This window comes from Anolis sagrei, chromosome 1 (assembly GCF_037176765.1).
Source record: "Anolis sagrei isolate rAnoSag1 chromosome 1, rAnoSag1.mat, whole genome shotgun sequence".
Lineage (NCBI taxonomy): Eukaryota > Metazoa > Chordata > Lepidosauria > Squamata > Dactyloidae > Anolis > Anolis sagrei.
In genome coordinates, this window is record NC_090021.1 from 46,440,908 (window position 1) to 46,457,047 (window position 16,140).

Sequence of the window (16,140 nt, forward strand, 5' to 3'; positions counted from 1 at the left end):
ACTAGCAGAAATAGAAGATCTTCACCATTCATATTTTAGTAGTCTTAGGATAGATGTGGTGCAATGGATATGTTTCTAGAAAAAATATTCAACAACAAATCATTTATTTTCTCTGTGGTATATTCAGAGGTTGTGTAAGTGGAAGGTTGTCCTTGCAACAGATCTTTTGCTTTCCCTGTCTTTCTAAAATTTGAGGGTAGTTCTGTTTAACATGAGCCTGATTATGTGGGAATATTGAATGTGTGAATCTCGGTTGGAATGATTTTCCATCAGACTGTATGCTGCTCATGATCCAAAGTATTCTGTGAAAGTGACAGGAACTATACAGTAGATGTTTTTCATTCAAGGAAAATTACATTGTTGCAATTTTGTGTTGTTTCCATTTAGTGGTGGAAGAGCGTAATTTGAAACATTTTATCATTCTCATTCTTTTTAGTACCAGGCGAGAACATTGCTACCATGAAATACGGAGCCCAGGTCGTTAAAGGGGAACTTAAATCTGCTTTGTTAGACGGAGATACACAAAACTATGACTTGGATCATGGATTTTCCCGACATCCGATTGATGATGACTGTCGTTCTGGTATTGAAATTAAATTGGGTCAGCCATCTATAATCAACCATATACGAATATTACTATGGGATCGTGATAGCAGGTAGGTTCTTTTTCTCAGTCCAAACGTTCTGTTAGAATGCTGCAGGAAGGCTATATCCAAATGGCCAAGCTGTCCAATGGCATTAGAGGAGGAAATAATGGTGACTTTGTTAGAAAATGGAGGCACACATTTGAATATTTAGAAAGCAATACAAAGGTAGACTTTAAAATAGCAGGAAGGTGAAGTTATTAATATAAAGATAAAGGTAGTTTTTAATGAGATATTAGTTTTGTATTGAGTGGTGGTTCATGGCTGGTGGTTCACGGGAGGGGGGAGAGGGTGAGTGTGGTAGACAGATGTACTTGTATTATGTGTATCTGATGTATTTCTTTTATTTTCTTTTAAATTCTGTATACCACCTTTACACAATAAAATTTAATTTAAAAAATACTGCAGGAAGGGATAGGATCAAATAATGTTATCTTTGACTTTCACAGTAGTGTACAACTGCAACCATGACTTGCAGGATAAATGCATATAATTGTTCACTCCTTTCTTCAGAAATGTTTCACATACACCTGCATTTGAAACTGTACCCTAGTGATCAAAAGAAATAATAACAAGGACCCACATATTCAGGATTGTAGTTAGTTTGATTGAAACAAAATAAAAGGGCTAATTAAAAACAGTTCTGAGTACAAGAATAATATGAAATTAGTTAATAAAGTGTAATTTCATGATTGTGAAAGAAAATAAGGATGGAGTGTGCAGGCAAAATCCTATCCTGAAGGTAGAGCTGTTAAGATGGTCATAAGATTTGATGAAAGCCCTGCTGTCAACAAAACAAAGAATACATTGATGCTTTTTGGAAATGCTGGTGGAGCATCTTAAACACTAACAGAATCATAAACATGGAATAACAATATGAGAAATATTGAGATAACAACACTTTAGTCTGCTCCAGGGTGAGCAATCTAGGGCCTTCCAGCTGTTTTGAGTTACACCATAACTTTTAATCATTTGCTATTTGACTGGGGTGAAAGGAATGATAACCTTAAAGATCTGGAGGGCAATTGACTTACTTATTCCTGTTGAGTTCTGTATCTTAATCCACAGAGGCTAGCCAGAGTGTTAACACAGACCTAGTGTAAGGCATTTTAAAAGCAGTCACCTCAACATTGATGTTCAATATATAGCATCACCTGTCACCAGAGGTATAAAAACTCCATATGGAAAGATCAGAATGAACATGATCAGATTCACAGTGGAGGGCTGAGTCCCTGTGGCTACATGCTTGCAATAAGAGGCTTATTGATAGGGACCTGTAAAGGAAGGATAATGGGCAGAGGAAGCAGAAGTCTACCTTTCTTTATGGCCAGCCTTTTTTTGACCAATTTTTTTTTGGTAGAAAGTACAAATCTGTATGTTTTTCAATGTTCTTCAGTTAATTAATTTGCACATTCAATTTGAACAGCTCATAACAAATGTGATACTATAAAATGATCAAATTCACAATCTCCATTGTCTGCAAAGCATTCTCTTAGAATTTCTTCATCAGTTCTCTTCCACTTACAATCAGGATATCAGGATCATTCAAAATGAGATTTTTGTTTGTTTACTTAGACCCCTTCCATACAGCTGTATAAAAGCCACATTGAACTGGATTATATGGCAGTGTGGACTCAGATAATCTAGTTCAAAGTGGATATTGTGGATTATCTGACTTGATATTCTGGGTTATATGGCTGTTTGGAAAGGCCCTTTGACTCAAAAGGAGCTCATTCCTCCATAGCAGTTTCCCACAGCTGAGTTTCTCTCCTCTACTATTACTTATTCTGCATCATCATGGTTACTCTGAGATATGCTGAATACAATGGTTCTTTTGAACCTGGCAGAACTGTATTAGTGTTTCACTAAGGGCCCTTCCACACAGCCTTATAATCCAGAATATCAAGGCAGATAAACCTCAATATCTGCTTTGAACTGGATTATCTGCATCCGCACTTCCCATATAATCCAGTTCAAAGCAGATAATGTGGGTTTTATACAGCTGTGTGGAAGGGACCTCAGATAACCCAGTTCAAAGCAGATATTGTGGATTTGCCTTGATATTCTGAATTATATGGCTGTTTGGAAGGACCCTATGTGGAAGGGACCTTGGAACTCTTTAAATATACATGAATATATTGATGTAGTTAGTGCAATGAATATGATAAGCATATACAGATAGGAACTAGAAACTTCTGCTAGAAGAGAATCAATGCCTTTTGTAAATCTCGAATTTATAATAGCATAGAACAATTCATTTCTAATATGAAATTGATAGGTATGATATAACATTCGTGTACTTGAACAAAAATGATTTAAAAGAGGATATTACATCAGATAAAGTTACCTGTTCAGTCTCCTTTAATTCTGTACTGCTGTTTATGAACTGCTAAATCTCCCCTAAACTTCCTTGCTGATGTACTGGCAATAGCTACCATGATTAAGGTTTAAATTTAGCCCATATAGGAGGGATACAAATTACTTTTTTATGATGTGGGTGTGTTAAATGTCTGCTTTTAATGTCCCATCATGTCTGAAGGAAGACTGCTTCATTTTATTGAGATTGTGAATTCAGCTATTAAAAAGACCTCCAAGCATTTTAACATGTATTCCTATTTCCGTATGAGATGCATCTGTGATACAAATATCAGTGAGAAGTGCAGTCTTGGCTGCATTAAAAATGAACCCATTTTTATATTTCCACTAAAGGTGTAATTCATTGCACATTTAGCTAGATGTTGTCTCATGAAATTTGTGTAACCTTAGCATTATGGGCTACTAGGATACGTAAAGTATATATCTATAAAGTGAAGTTTGTTCACAGTTGATCTCAGTTTTTAAAATTAATTTATTTGCTGTTCAAAGGTCTTACTCCTATTACATTGAAGTGTCCATGGATGAGCTAGACTGGATTCGTGTGATCGATCACTCCAAATATCTCTGTCGTTCCTGGCAGAAATTGTATTTTCCTGCCCGTGTCTGTAGGTTAGTGGACATTTTCATTCAGTTTTTGTTAATGTCTGAGTACATTTTGTTGTTGTTGCATATAGTTAAAACATTTTATCCTATCAATTGGAATTGGAGTAAAAAGAGAAAATTAATGATTGAGGTAATTGTGTAATGACAGATTTTTGAACTATAGCTGTTAAGTTAAAATCTTACATTTATTTCTTCTATTTTTTCTTCCTTTATTCATCTATATTCAATTGTATTTCAGTTTTTCTTCGTCCTCTAAACTGTCATAGTTCAGACTGCAAGTAAAAAATGCACAATAGTATTTTTAGTTTGTTACATAATATAACCATTGAGAAGAAAAACATTTTTATCATTTCTGACATTGCTGGAGTATGCATTTTCTAATGGGACCATTCATAAAATCGTAAAGCTAACAATGTGTATTTCTATTAAATACCAATAAAAATGCATACCTGGCTAACATTGGGTAGTTAAGCTAGTTATTAATTAATTGTTGTTTTGAGTGAGTCATGCTCTCTTGGCCTTGAGTCATGCTCTCTGTCTCAAAGAAAGGTCCAGACAGACCTCTTTTAAATATATGTTGAAATGGTTGCCTTGAGCAAGTCACACTCTTTTGACCTTAAGTTATTTTCTCTCAACCTCAGAAGAAAGCCACGGGTAGTCCCGGGAATAATTTTTGTCATCCACTCCCCTTTTAAAAATATGTTTTAACACATTGATTGCTTCCTTGACTGATGAAGAAGTCCTGGCCATGTCCTTCAGATAGACCACATGATGGGCCCTTTCTAGAGGAGGGCATTTTGTTTGCTGCTCCAGCGACTACTACATCCTACTCTTTTGTAGACGGCTGTATAAGTTCTCCTGGCTCATTCTCATCACCTAACCATTGAAAAAGCAACAGATCCGCCCCTTCCTTACATGTCACACTCTCTTTGCCTCAGTTTGTGCCATGATCCCTTGTCTGTGTAAAACACTCCTTTTCCCTGTGCTACCGCACCCCACCCCCCCATATAGACACACAATGTGTGTGTGTATACACATACAAACACACTCCTTTCAGGTTTCCAAATAATTTTTTACATCTTTTCCTGATTCAGATGGAAAAAATAAGTGTATCCAAATACAAAAAAAACAAAACTTCTAGGAGCATAAACTATGAGAAATTCAAAGAGTAACATTAGTGTCTTGAAGGAATGCAATTAGTGGCTCTTTGAAGTCTTTGTGAGATTTTTAAAAAGCAGTGTCTTAAAAAGTAATAAAGTTTAGATTTTTAAAAAAGAAAATACTATCTTGTAAAATATTTTGTTTGGTTAATGCTTGCATTTCTTTCCCAATAAATTAAATATTGGTTGGAGTCATTGTGGAATGTACAATCATTTAGAAGCATTTGGGGTGCATGTTGGCGAAAAATGCATCTCTTTTCCTAATCTCTGCAGTTTTAAGCAGAGGTGGGGAACTTTTGTCCTTCGGATATGTTTGAAATTCCAACTCCCTTCAGCTCATATCAACATCCAAAAAGCTAGGAATAGTTGGAATTATAGTTCAAAAACATCTAAAAACAACAAAGTTCTGCATTTCCGATTTAAAAGGTTTAAATATCCAAATAAATCTATTTTCTTGTGATTGGATGCCACTGTAACAATTTTTTTTTCATTTCCCCTTTTCCCTCCAATTCATGCTATTATAAAAGGGGCCGCTGACAATCTGCAAGCCACCCTGAGGGGTAACAGAACACATTTTGAAACTCTGAGAATTTATATGGCACTGAAGTAAGAATTGGGTACAGGAAACATGGCCTAGGGTTAACTGAAATGAAGTCATACCACATGATATAAATGAATTTTGGTAATAACTCCCAAGAGTTATCGGGAACAACCCTCTGTGTCATTTAATATATCTTTAAAAGAGCAAGGGACAAAAGCATAGCCCACAGGAAGTATATAGTATTTATATTTAAGGGATTTTGCATTCTATCCAGATCTGCTCTTTTAGTAATACCACCTTAAGCATATGTAGAATAGGAGATGAGTTTACTGCCGTTCTTTTCTTAAATAGGCTGCTAAAAAGCTTTTTACTCAAACAGGCTATTAAATAATTTTGCAGAGTAGTAACTTTTGTGGAGTTGTTTACAAGACTGTTTTAATACCAAATATAAAGGAATTTGTCCTTTGCCGTAAAGTATTGAATAAAACTTGTCACACTCTCAAAATAACAAATGAATACAAATGTGCAGATATACCACTAAACAGATGAGAAATAGCATGATTTGTCCTGTCTTTGCCAGCTCTGTGCAAAATTCCATGAAATTTCTGTGGTTAATTGTTGGTTCTTGTGATACTAGCTGATGCATTAAATATATGTTAACACTAAATTGCTGCAAGGTAAATTGACATCTTGATTTACTTATGTGTAAACTTAAATTGTGTGAAGTGAGAGAGCTCTAGGTCTGAACTGTACTGATTCCAGGAAAAAGTACATAGTTTTTCAATATAATCTTGAGTGGAGTCAGTCTCAACACATAGTTCTTCCTGCGATATGCTTTTGTTCAGTGTTTCCTTCTAGACTTCTAATTTGTGGTCTTAGGCTGTTCTCAAAGCAATACCAGCATCATGTGAACATTACCACAAAGTCATACTGGAAGAGCTTGTTTTATACAATGCACAAACAATTCTGGTTGGTTTATTAAAATGTAAATGTATTTCAGTAATTTTACAATAAATGTAGTCCCATTTAATCTGCCTAATCAGTCAGTCACTGCAGTATATTGCAGCCACTATTACAGGCCGAGATTGGTTTTGGGGGGATCTAAATTAGTTTTTGAAATGATGACTTTCCATGTGTAGTGCATTTCAACAGAGGCATGAGCAGTCTGGCGATTATATGTTTTTAATGGTTTTTATATGTTTTTATATTGTTATGCTGATTGTTTTTAATTGTATATTTTTATGAATGTATGGCATCGAAATGTTGCCAATCTGTAAATCGCCTTGAGTTGCCTTAGGGCTGCGAAAGGTGGGCTAGAAATGCCATAAATAAATAAATAAATAAATAAATAAATAATAAAAAAACTTATGGATGTAACCTATTATTAGTCAGTGGATTGAATCCACTTTCTGCCCCAGAGTGGATTATTTTGTGTAATGCACCAATGTTCGTCGAGGAAAGAGAAACTATATCCAAATATTTATTTTCCTTCTTGCATAAATGGCAGCAAGAAAGATCTTCAAGTGCAAACATTTGAGGACAGTGCTGGTAACTGTTTTTACAGCTTGCGGTTCTTGGCACCCAATTCAATGTGGTTGTTTAAAATTGTGATACCCTGTGTTTACATGCTTCTTTCAGCATGATGTGTAACCATGTCATTAAAAATACAAGACATTTTTTATTGATTTTAGAAGAACCTTGATACTGTGACCAAACACTGATTAAAGGAGCAAAAACTACTTGTCTTCAGCAAAAGGCTTCATTCTGAAGGATTAATTGATAACATTATTCAGATGGTACTGTTTTGGGGCAGAATACTGAACCTTTATCTGTGGTGGATTAGTTCTACTCTAATGCATCTAATTAGTGTGTGCTATTTTAAATGAAATGTCCATGGATTCAGGATTTCTGAAGCTGTTGGTGTGAACCGATCATTCTGTTATCCAAGGAACTATTTTAATCTCTATAAAAGGATAAGATACATTTAAAAAAACAACAACTATAGTTCAACCAGATGAAACATTTGTATGACTTGGAATCACATTTTATTCCAGAATTTACAAACTTCTAGACCCACATGCACATTTTTGCAACACTGAAAGTTTTAAGGATATTGTCAAGTTAATGTCATGGATGGATGCGGGTGGAATGACTAATGAAGAAAATACTCTTAGCTGGGACAAAAATATTGTTTACATTTTTGCCACCGAGAAGACATACATCTTTTCAAACTGATTTTTGATTTCTTGTCAGCATGTGTTTTCTGGTGTTGCACTTCTGTCGACATAGTACCATTCCAGGTTAAGGCACTCACTTGAAATTTCCATTTTTATCTAGGTGAGGGTTAAAGAAGACTGCCCTATAGTAACAGTCTCAGAGGCAGACTGTCTGTGTTTTGTCTTAACATAAGTGAATATAGAAATAACAATCCACTACAGATATTGTGCTTGTCCGATAAAGTGCTATGCAGCCATGAGATTGACTGTTTGTACAAGCTAACATATCAGTGACACTTGTAGATACTTAACTGGTGTACTTAATTTGTGTTTCAATCATCATATTTTGTTGTTATGTGCCTTCAGTTCATTTATGATGTATAGTGTTTTTAAAGTGAACATATAACAGGATTTCTTGGCAAGATCTGTTGAGAGGAACTTGCCTTGGCCTTCTTCTGAGGCTGAGATGGTGTCACCTGATGGATTTCCATTGCTAAGTGGGGATTTGACCCCTGCTCTTTAGAGTTGTAGTGCAATCCTCAAACTACTATACCTGTCATCATTATAGTAGTTCCTGTATAATTTGGGTTGCATTTTATAATTTTACAATTTATTAAATGGTTGATTATGAAGATACTGAAAAATGTGAATGACAGCTTTGATATATCTCCATCTATTTTCCCATAAGGAGACCAGGTTGTTTGCTTAACCTGCATTCATAATACATTAATGCAATTTGTTCTGTTTAATGTTCTTAGCATGGAAGGGAAGGATCCACAGTTGGGTTGGAGTTCAATGGCTAAGAACTGTAAATTTCTATCTTGGCAGCTTTACTGCCTGCAATCTTGCCATAGGAGACAAACCAAAAACGTTAGGCTATGCCTTTGGCAATATGCCAGTGATCTATTTCCAAGTTTGCATTTCGCATTTAAAATTATAACTATTAACAGATATTAAAAATCTTACTGGAGCAGTCAACATTAGATGTTTCATAATAGCTTTTTGTAATTAGAAGCGTTGTTACTACACAGCACTGGTAGATTCAAGGATTTTGTGTGTACTAGTCTTATATCCATGGCTGATTCTTAACATTTTTCACTTTCACCCCTATTTAAGAAAAGAAAGTTGCAGTAAGTTATCATAAATTATAGTCTCCTTCCTTGGAATATGCAGCCACTTTCTGGCCTTTCATCTCGTAATATGGTTTGTTCAAATATTTCAGCACAGTTCACTTAGTAAATGGGTTGTTATTCTAATGTGACCAATTTCTAACAGAATTTAAAGTAAACTAAAGAAACGTGATGTGGTTCCTATGAACTAGACTTCTTCAGACTTAGCTTGTGCTGTGTAAAATCAGTTTAGCTGTCTATAACAATGCCACAATTTCTTGGTTTCACAATTGTATGTCTGTGTTTTACTTGGAAGCTATTTAGAGGCTCATTGGGAGAGAGGTAAAGTAAAATATATAAACAATATTTGAAGTAAAGATTGTGCAAGATCCTTTACAGGTCTTCCAGAAAGCAGAGCAGGTATGGTTTTTGCAGATACCTTGGCCAGTGTCTAACAGTGTGTTTCAACTGGTGATTCCCTTCTTTCCCAAAGTCACTCAGACACCTCAAAAACTTAGTGTGAAAGGTGGGAAATACCTGAGGACAGGTATTTGATGTGTAGGGAAATGTCAGATGGAGTGTCAGAAAATCCTAGTGCTACTTTGAGTGCCACATGAGATAGTGAGGTTGCAAAAGTTCAATTTACAGAAAAAAGAACTTATCTCCAGGCCTGTGACTTATCTCCTAGCATGTGCTAGCATGCTAATATCTTTTCGGTTGAGCAAGCTGATTTAGGAGGTAGGCAAAAGTCTCAAGAGGTGCTATAATTCTGTTGCCATATTTTGCATCCTTCTGAGCAAATGTTCAAATCTAGTTGTTATGTTCTGATAGTAAGTATTAATTTGGCTGGTAATTATCCTCTCAAATTGACAGATACAGAAAGCATATGGAAACTCGGACACATTTCTCCCCCTGTAATCCACTACATTAGGTTTCATTATGCAAGTGACAAATGTGCCTCTTAACTTGTAAATCAAGCAATCCTCTGTACTTTATTGTTGATTTATTTTTTTACTTCGTTTTTATGTTGCTTCATTTATTTCACAAGCTGGCAAGACATTTTTGTTAAGATTTAGATTTTACGGAATGTGCTAAGTGTTCCAGGCAGATGGCAAATTGGCATACAGCCACATGGTGTCACTAAAGTATCACTTGAGTCAACAAGATATTTTCTTGACTGTTTTTGCGTGCTAGTTTTAGGAATAGATTATTTGTGTTGAGTGTGATAAATCTATAGGCATTTAAGCTTACTTGCACTGTTTTTTGCCTTGTAAAATATTGTGCTTTGGCTTGTACTTCTGAAACAAGAAATGATTAGGAAATTATTAATGAGACAAATGGAATAAGCAGATACTTTGTTAACATGCCTCACATGGTTTACTTTACCTTTATTTCTGGTATCAGACAGTTTTGCAGAAGGTTTGGGCAGAGAAGAAATACCACTGTCCAATGGAACTCATCCATCCTTTTGGAAAAAGTGGCATCTGTGTAAGAAAAAATCTAGAATTCTCAGAACATTCTGTCATATGCCATACACACTCCTGTGTAAGTCATCCTCATATATAAGGGCAGGTTTAGGGGCCAAAATTAAGGATTCTGATATGGCCCATGGAGAAGTCAAGGTTTATCCGTGGAGGGGGGAAAGCACCACAGCCACCACAAGGGGCCCAAAAAGACCAGAAACAGCTCCACAGCAGAGAGATTTGAGGGAAATCGTTGTTTCTTTTAAGTTGGACTAAGTTCTTGCCTTCACCAGTCTACTCAGATAAGGGAATGTTTCCTTTTTTACTAAAAGTTAGGGTACTTATATTCACCTGTGGATAAGTCAACCTATGTTTCTAAAGTTAATTTTTAACTGAAATCTCTAGGCATACATGAGTATATTGGATAGACATTGTAAGACTTTTAATAAAATGATATTCCTTCATCACAATGTATTAATGTCTAGCCTCTTGTATGTTTGATCATGATTTGCACTTATAATGTATAGTAACGATTTTGCTTTTCACATCTGAGAGAAAGAGAATTTGTTACTACAGGCCATGATCCTAATCAATATACCTGATGATACCAAGGTTTTTTCCCCCAAAGGAGGATGTTTTTCTTAGCCGCTCTTCTGAGAGAGCAAAAACTCTTAGAATTGAGATTGACACATAACTTGGCAGAAAAAGAAAGTCTATTTTGTGTATTGATCTTCACACACTTTGGGCAGTATGCCAGATGGTTTACTTACTGAAAATTATTCATACTTGATTAAAATGGAGGAGTTACTCCACAGTACTGCATGATATTGTTCTGGAAATATTTCACTTTTAGCAGCAGAGTCCAAGATAGGTTTTGTGATCCCCTTATTATGTTAGGTACTTTGTTATCATCAAATTAAGGTTTCATTTTCATTAACCACCATGGTTAGAATGTCAAAGCTCCTTACGTGCAATGGATTTGTAAGTTAATATTTAGAACAAAAATTTAATTGGTTGCATATACTTTGTGAAAGTCTTTTCATGAACAGTAACCTTGTTGTAAGCGGTTTATGCTAGTGGCAATTAAGCTTTAGGAGGTACACTGTCCACATGTCCTTCTTTTACCTGATACCATTATTAAACTTTAAATATTAGAAATGTAATACATTATTTTCACACATTGAGCTATTGGTTATTATTTACATATCTACTGTATCTATATTCAGTTTAGTCAGTGACTTGAGTGATAGTGGTTAGCTTAAAAACATACACTCACCTGCTCATATCACCTAGAGATATGGAGGAAATCAAAACTACTTCACTTCTTGAGTGAGAAGAGCTTCTGCTAGCAATCAGCAACCAACATTTTGTTTAATATTCTTAATGGAAAGTAAAACTTGGTTAGCCTACTTACTTGGGTAGCATATTTATGTGGATGGATGCTGCTCCCAATGCACTTCCTGTAGACAAGTTGTGGGGAGGCAGCCTACCCCACCCTGCCTTTTAAGGGGCTGGAATTGCAAAGTAGATCCAGTCTAGACAGAGAGAGTGGATGGCAACTCACTCAGATTTCTATTGGAGATGGAATGTACTATTGCTGTGGTGTTGGGAATAGGAAGTGGGGCAGGAGATGGCAGCTAGAACAGCAATAGCATATTGCAACTCTGATTGAGATTAGAGTCAGTAAATAATAGTCATGGGCCCGAAATTTGTCTCATCCGTTTGATTCCTCTTTCCGTTTCATTCCGTCTATTCGGATGGCATGGAATGGGAAGACCTCTCCTGGAATGAAAATAAACTCGATATGAAGGGCAGACGGGAGCAGGTACTGGCTCCAAGCCTGATTTTTAGATTGATTGCCATGCACACAGGCCCAAAGCACTGGGGCCTGGCAGGGCTTGAAGCCAAGCACAGAGTAAGGAGCACTCCTTGCTTAGAGCTCGGCTGCAGGCATCCCTGCACTTTGGGCCTACGGGTCTAGGCTTTGGGCCTACGTGCCCGGGCCTTGCAGGGCCTGCAGCAAGCACCAAGTAAGGAGTCTCCTTATTCGGTGCTTGGCCACAGGCCCTGCCAGGCCCAGGTGCATAGGCCCAAAACCTTCAACCGTAGGCCTGGGTGCTTTGGGCCTATGGGTGAAGTCCCCCTCAATAATGGCCCAAAAGAACAAATGATCTTTCAGCACTACAAACAAAAATCTGCCCTCTCAATTTTGGAAGGCTCAGTCAAAACGGATCGGGGGCCCCACCGAAAACCAGGACACAAAATGGATCAAGGTTTACCCTGAATGCACATGACTGGTAAAAAAGCCACCTGTACCTGAAAGCACCCACAAATTTTGTTCCTGCTAACCTCCTTCCATTAAAACAAATCTTTCTGCATTTGTAAGTATATGTTGTCACCAATTGGATAGGGACAGTATAAGTAGTCTATCTGGAAGTCAATCTAGGACTCTTTCACTGGTCATTACTTTCCAGGGTGGGGTGTGGGGGATGAGCATTGACAGGCCCGTAGCCAGGATTTCGTTTCGGGGGGGGGGGGGGGGGCTGAATTTTTTTCAGGGGGGGTTGGGGGGGCTGAGTTTTGGGGGGGCTGAGTCTGAGTGAAAGAGGGTCTAGCCTAGCAAACCTTTTGTATCATTACCCCAATACCCCCATGCATATGGGATATATTGAGTATGGTGATCAGATCATGATATGAATAAACATAACAGTTTAAATAATGTACCAGTAAGGCCTTTTCGCAGAACACCATGAGAATTTCGGGGGGGGGGGGGGCTCAAGCCCCCCCCCCCCCCCCGGCTACATGCCTGAGCATTGGGTAGCTGAGTCCTGTTTTCAAATCCCAACATGGTCTAGGTTTCTATTTGGAAAGGCCCATCTTACCCTTCTCCACTCTACTGGAATATTTTCACTATCATCCAGGAGTGTTACTTGTTATCTTCATACTTTCAAAAATAAATTTTCTAAGATCACAGAGCAGCAGCTCAATAATAGATCCATTAGTATTCCTTCTGCAAAAAGACTTTAAAATTATAGTACTGTTTGTTTATTACCTGTATTTGGATCTTGATGTGTTTTGTAAAGTATCTTACATGTAGTGCTATTTTTATTATTATAATTATAATTATTATATTTATTTATACCCTGCTTTATCTCTCCTGGAGGAGACTTAAAGTAGCTTGACATAAAAACATTAGGATATAATTTAAAATATACAAATATTCAAAAATTAAAACAGAATTAAATATAAACAGTATTAAAATTCACAGTTAAAATCCATTAAAAATGACAGCACCCCCTCAACAAAATTATGTTGATCAAAATTATGTGGGCCATCTGCAAACTAATTATAAACCTTTTTGAAGTATTCATATATTACAAATATTAATAATTCTGCAATACATCGCAAATTTGCAAGTTTGGCATCGCTTCCTCAAGACTATAGAAGTGATTGTGCTGAACAATTGTTACCAATGTAGTTTCTCCTCTTTGCTGCCAGAATTAGTTGTGAAAATCTGTCTTAATTTTTTTTTATAATGCTATCTTTTTGTTTTGGATTCATCTATAACTTTTGAGTTTATTTCAGTTTGTTTATCAGTGAGCGCCATCTGTTGAATTAATCGAATGTCACTGCATAAAGTATCTAATCCCATATTTCAAAGCAGATGATTGTAGTTTGTTGATATATTTCTCAAGCAAACTGTGCCCCACTTACATTCACACTTGAAGTGCAAAAGCAGATAATGATATAATTTCTTGATGGCTATGCATATTCATACTTTCAGTATTGAATAAAGAGAATATTGATGCATATTTTTTCACTTCCAAGAGCCAAGATTTTTCAAGCCAGCTGTTAACTGCCATTGGGTTTGCCTTAATCGCTAGTATGATTGAGTTGCACTTAGTCGCATAACACCAGGAATAAATCTGGCCTTTTATGTTTAAACTTGATTTTCTGGGGTTGTTTTAGTGCATATTTTGCTTATAAATTTAGGTTTTGATTTGACTTGTGAACCTAAGGAAAACTTTGAGATGTATGATGATATTTTGTTAGCAAACAGAGTTCATGCTGTGTCTTCTTAAAACAAGATTGGTCTCTGTGAGTACTAGATGTGCCTATGTTGCATACAATTTCTTCCTGCAAGAAAAAGTATTTTAAATTGAAAGAGTAGTTTTTGTCAACATGGCCTTCCCTTTCCTTTAGTATAAATAACCCCCTTGATAAAATTCTTTATTAATAATAGGGATACATTGGTAAATTTAAGTATTATCATGGAATTTTCTTAATTGACAGAGATAGGCTGGTGAATTCTTTTAAAATTAGTATTAATCCAAAATGCAAACTAAGACTTTGAAAATAATATTATCTTTTATTCTAAAGAACAATTCAGACATATTATGAAAGCATTGGCAATTGTGCATGTTCCACTGCACTACCACAATCCTTGCTAGTTGGGGCCAAGGCACTTGAAGTCCAACATTTTGAAGTCCATCCTTGTACTAGTTGAGCAGCCAGAACAACTAGTGCAGTCAGCACCCAGCTGATGGAAGTCAGAATGAGTTGCAGAATGACTTGTTCAAGAGGAACCAAAACATTGGGAGTTACACATATGTAAAGAAAAAAGGTGGTTATGCACTGCAAGAGATTTGCAGGATTTTTCAAAGGCAACATTGATGAAATCTTTCCAGAACTCAAGAATGACTTTTGTAGATGTCTATGTTTCACAAGAGCACATTATAAACAAGCATCTTGGTATCCCTACAAATATTTCAGTTCTCAAACATTAAAAAGTGCTGCACTTGCAGAGCTCAGACAGGGTTGTATTTCAGAGTCAATGTCAATCTTTACAAATCTCTTGGGAAGACAGGTGGACAAATGTCAACATTCTGGAAGAAGCAGTGATGCTCAACTTTCTTGGCATTGCCCAAATGTCTGATCACTGTCTCCCAAAGCAGTTACTTTCAACTGAAGTATGGAAAACAGAATGTCAGGGGTCAACAAAAGATATTTAAAGATGGGCTTACATGTGTATATTGTGAACCGCTCCGAACCTTCGGGGAGTGGCGGTATATAAAATTGATTAATAATAAATAAATAAATAAATAAATAAATAAATAAATAAATAAAGGCAACCGGAAAAAATGTGGAATAAACACAGAGAACTGGGAAACCCTGGTACTTGAGCATTCCAACAGTGCTATGGATTGTGAAGAGGCACGAATATTTACTTATTTATTTATTTACTATATTTATATGCCGCCCCTCTCAGCCCGCAGGCGACACAGGAGTCAAGGCTCTTCTGGACTCTTGGATCAGTTCTTAAACACGCTTCTGGAATGAGCTTCGTGTATTCCAAGTAGTCTGGAACGCACTTAGTCCTAATCTTTTTTTTATACTGGTTTTAAACCACTTCATTGGATGTGTTGCAATAACAGATTCCCAGATTAGTTTAATGTTTGCACCTTATTTTATTTTTCTGATTATTTAATATTTAATGTTTATTTTACTTAAGTGATATTTGTTTTTACTGCTCTAATGTAGCACAAATCCTATGTAAAATCATGCTACATATTTTTGACATTAATATTGAAATTGGAAATATATACAGAAAGTATTTTCTGTATATTACTTTCGGATAGAGGCCGAAAGTGGGAAATGTGCCAAGAGGGAGGCACATTTGGGACCACATTCTTTCTGGAAATCTATGTCCTCATTGTGGAAGACCATGTGGATCCACAACAGGTCTTCAAAGTCATCTACAGACCCACCACCAAGACTCTGCCTCTGGAAAACAATCATGCTCGGCAACGAGTGATTGCCTGTGATGATTATTTCTCCTAAACTTAAAAAAAAGGATATACACAAACTCTTGCTCTGCAGATGTTCCAGTTGTGTAACAATTTTTAATAATCAGATGTGGGGTTTTTTTAGATGTAGTGATGTTTGCCACTTTCAGTTATTGATATTGATGTATAAAGCTTTCTCTCTTGCCCACTTTTTATTGGTACTGCACAATTTTGATGTTTTT

At 36.3% G+C, this 16,140-nt stretch overlaps 1 protein-coding gene across 2 annotated transcripts in view; it reads left to right on the forward strand.

The window, feature by feature from the left end:
- Positions 1 to 16,140, forward strand: part of BTBD9 (BTB domain containing 9) — a 154,289-nt gene that overhangs the window by 13,413 nt on the left and 124,736 nt on the right. For both annotated transcript variants that reach the window (XM_060754081.2, XM_060754082.2), the window contains exons 5-6: positions 437 to 656; positions 3,510 to 3,629. In XM_060754081.2, coding sequence (XP_060610064.2) covers positions 437 to 656; positions 3,510 to 3,629 — 340 coding nt within the window. The remainder of the gene's footprint in view (positions 1 to 436; positions 657 to 3,509; positions 3,630 to 16,140) is intronic.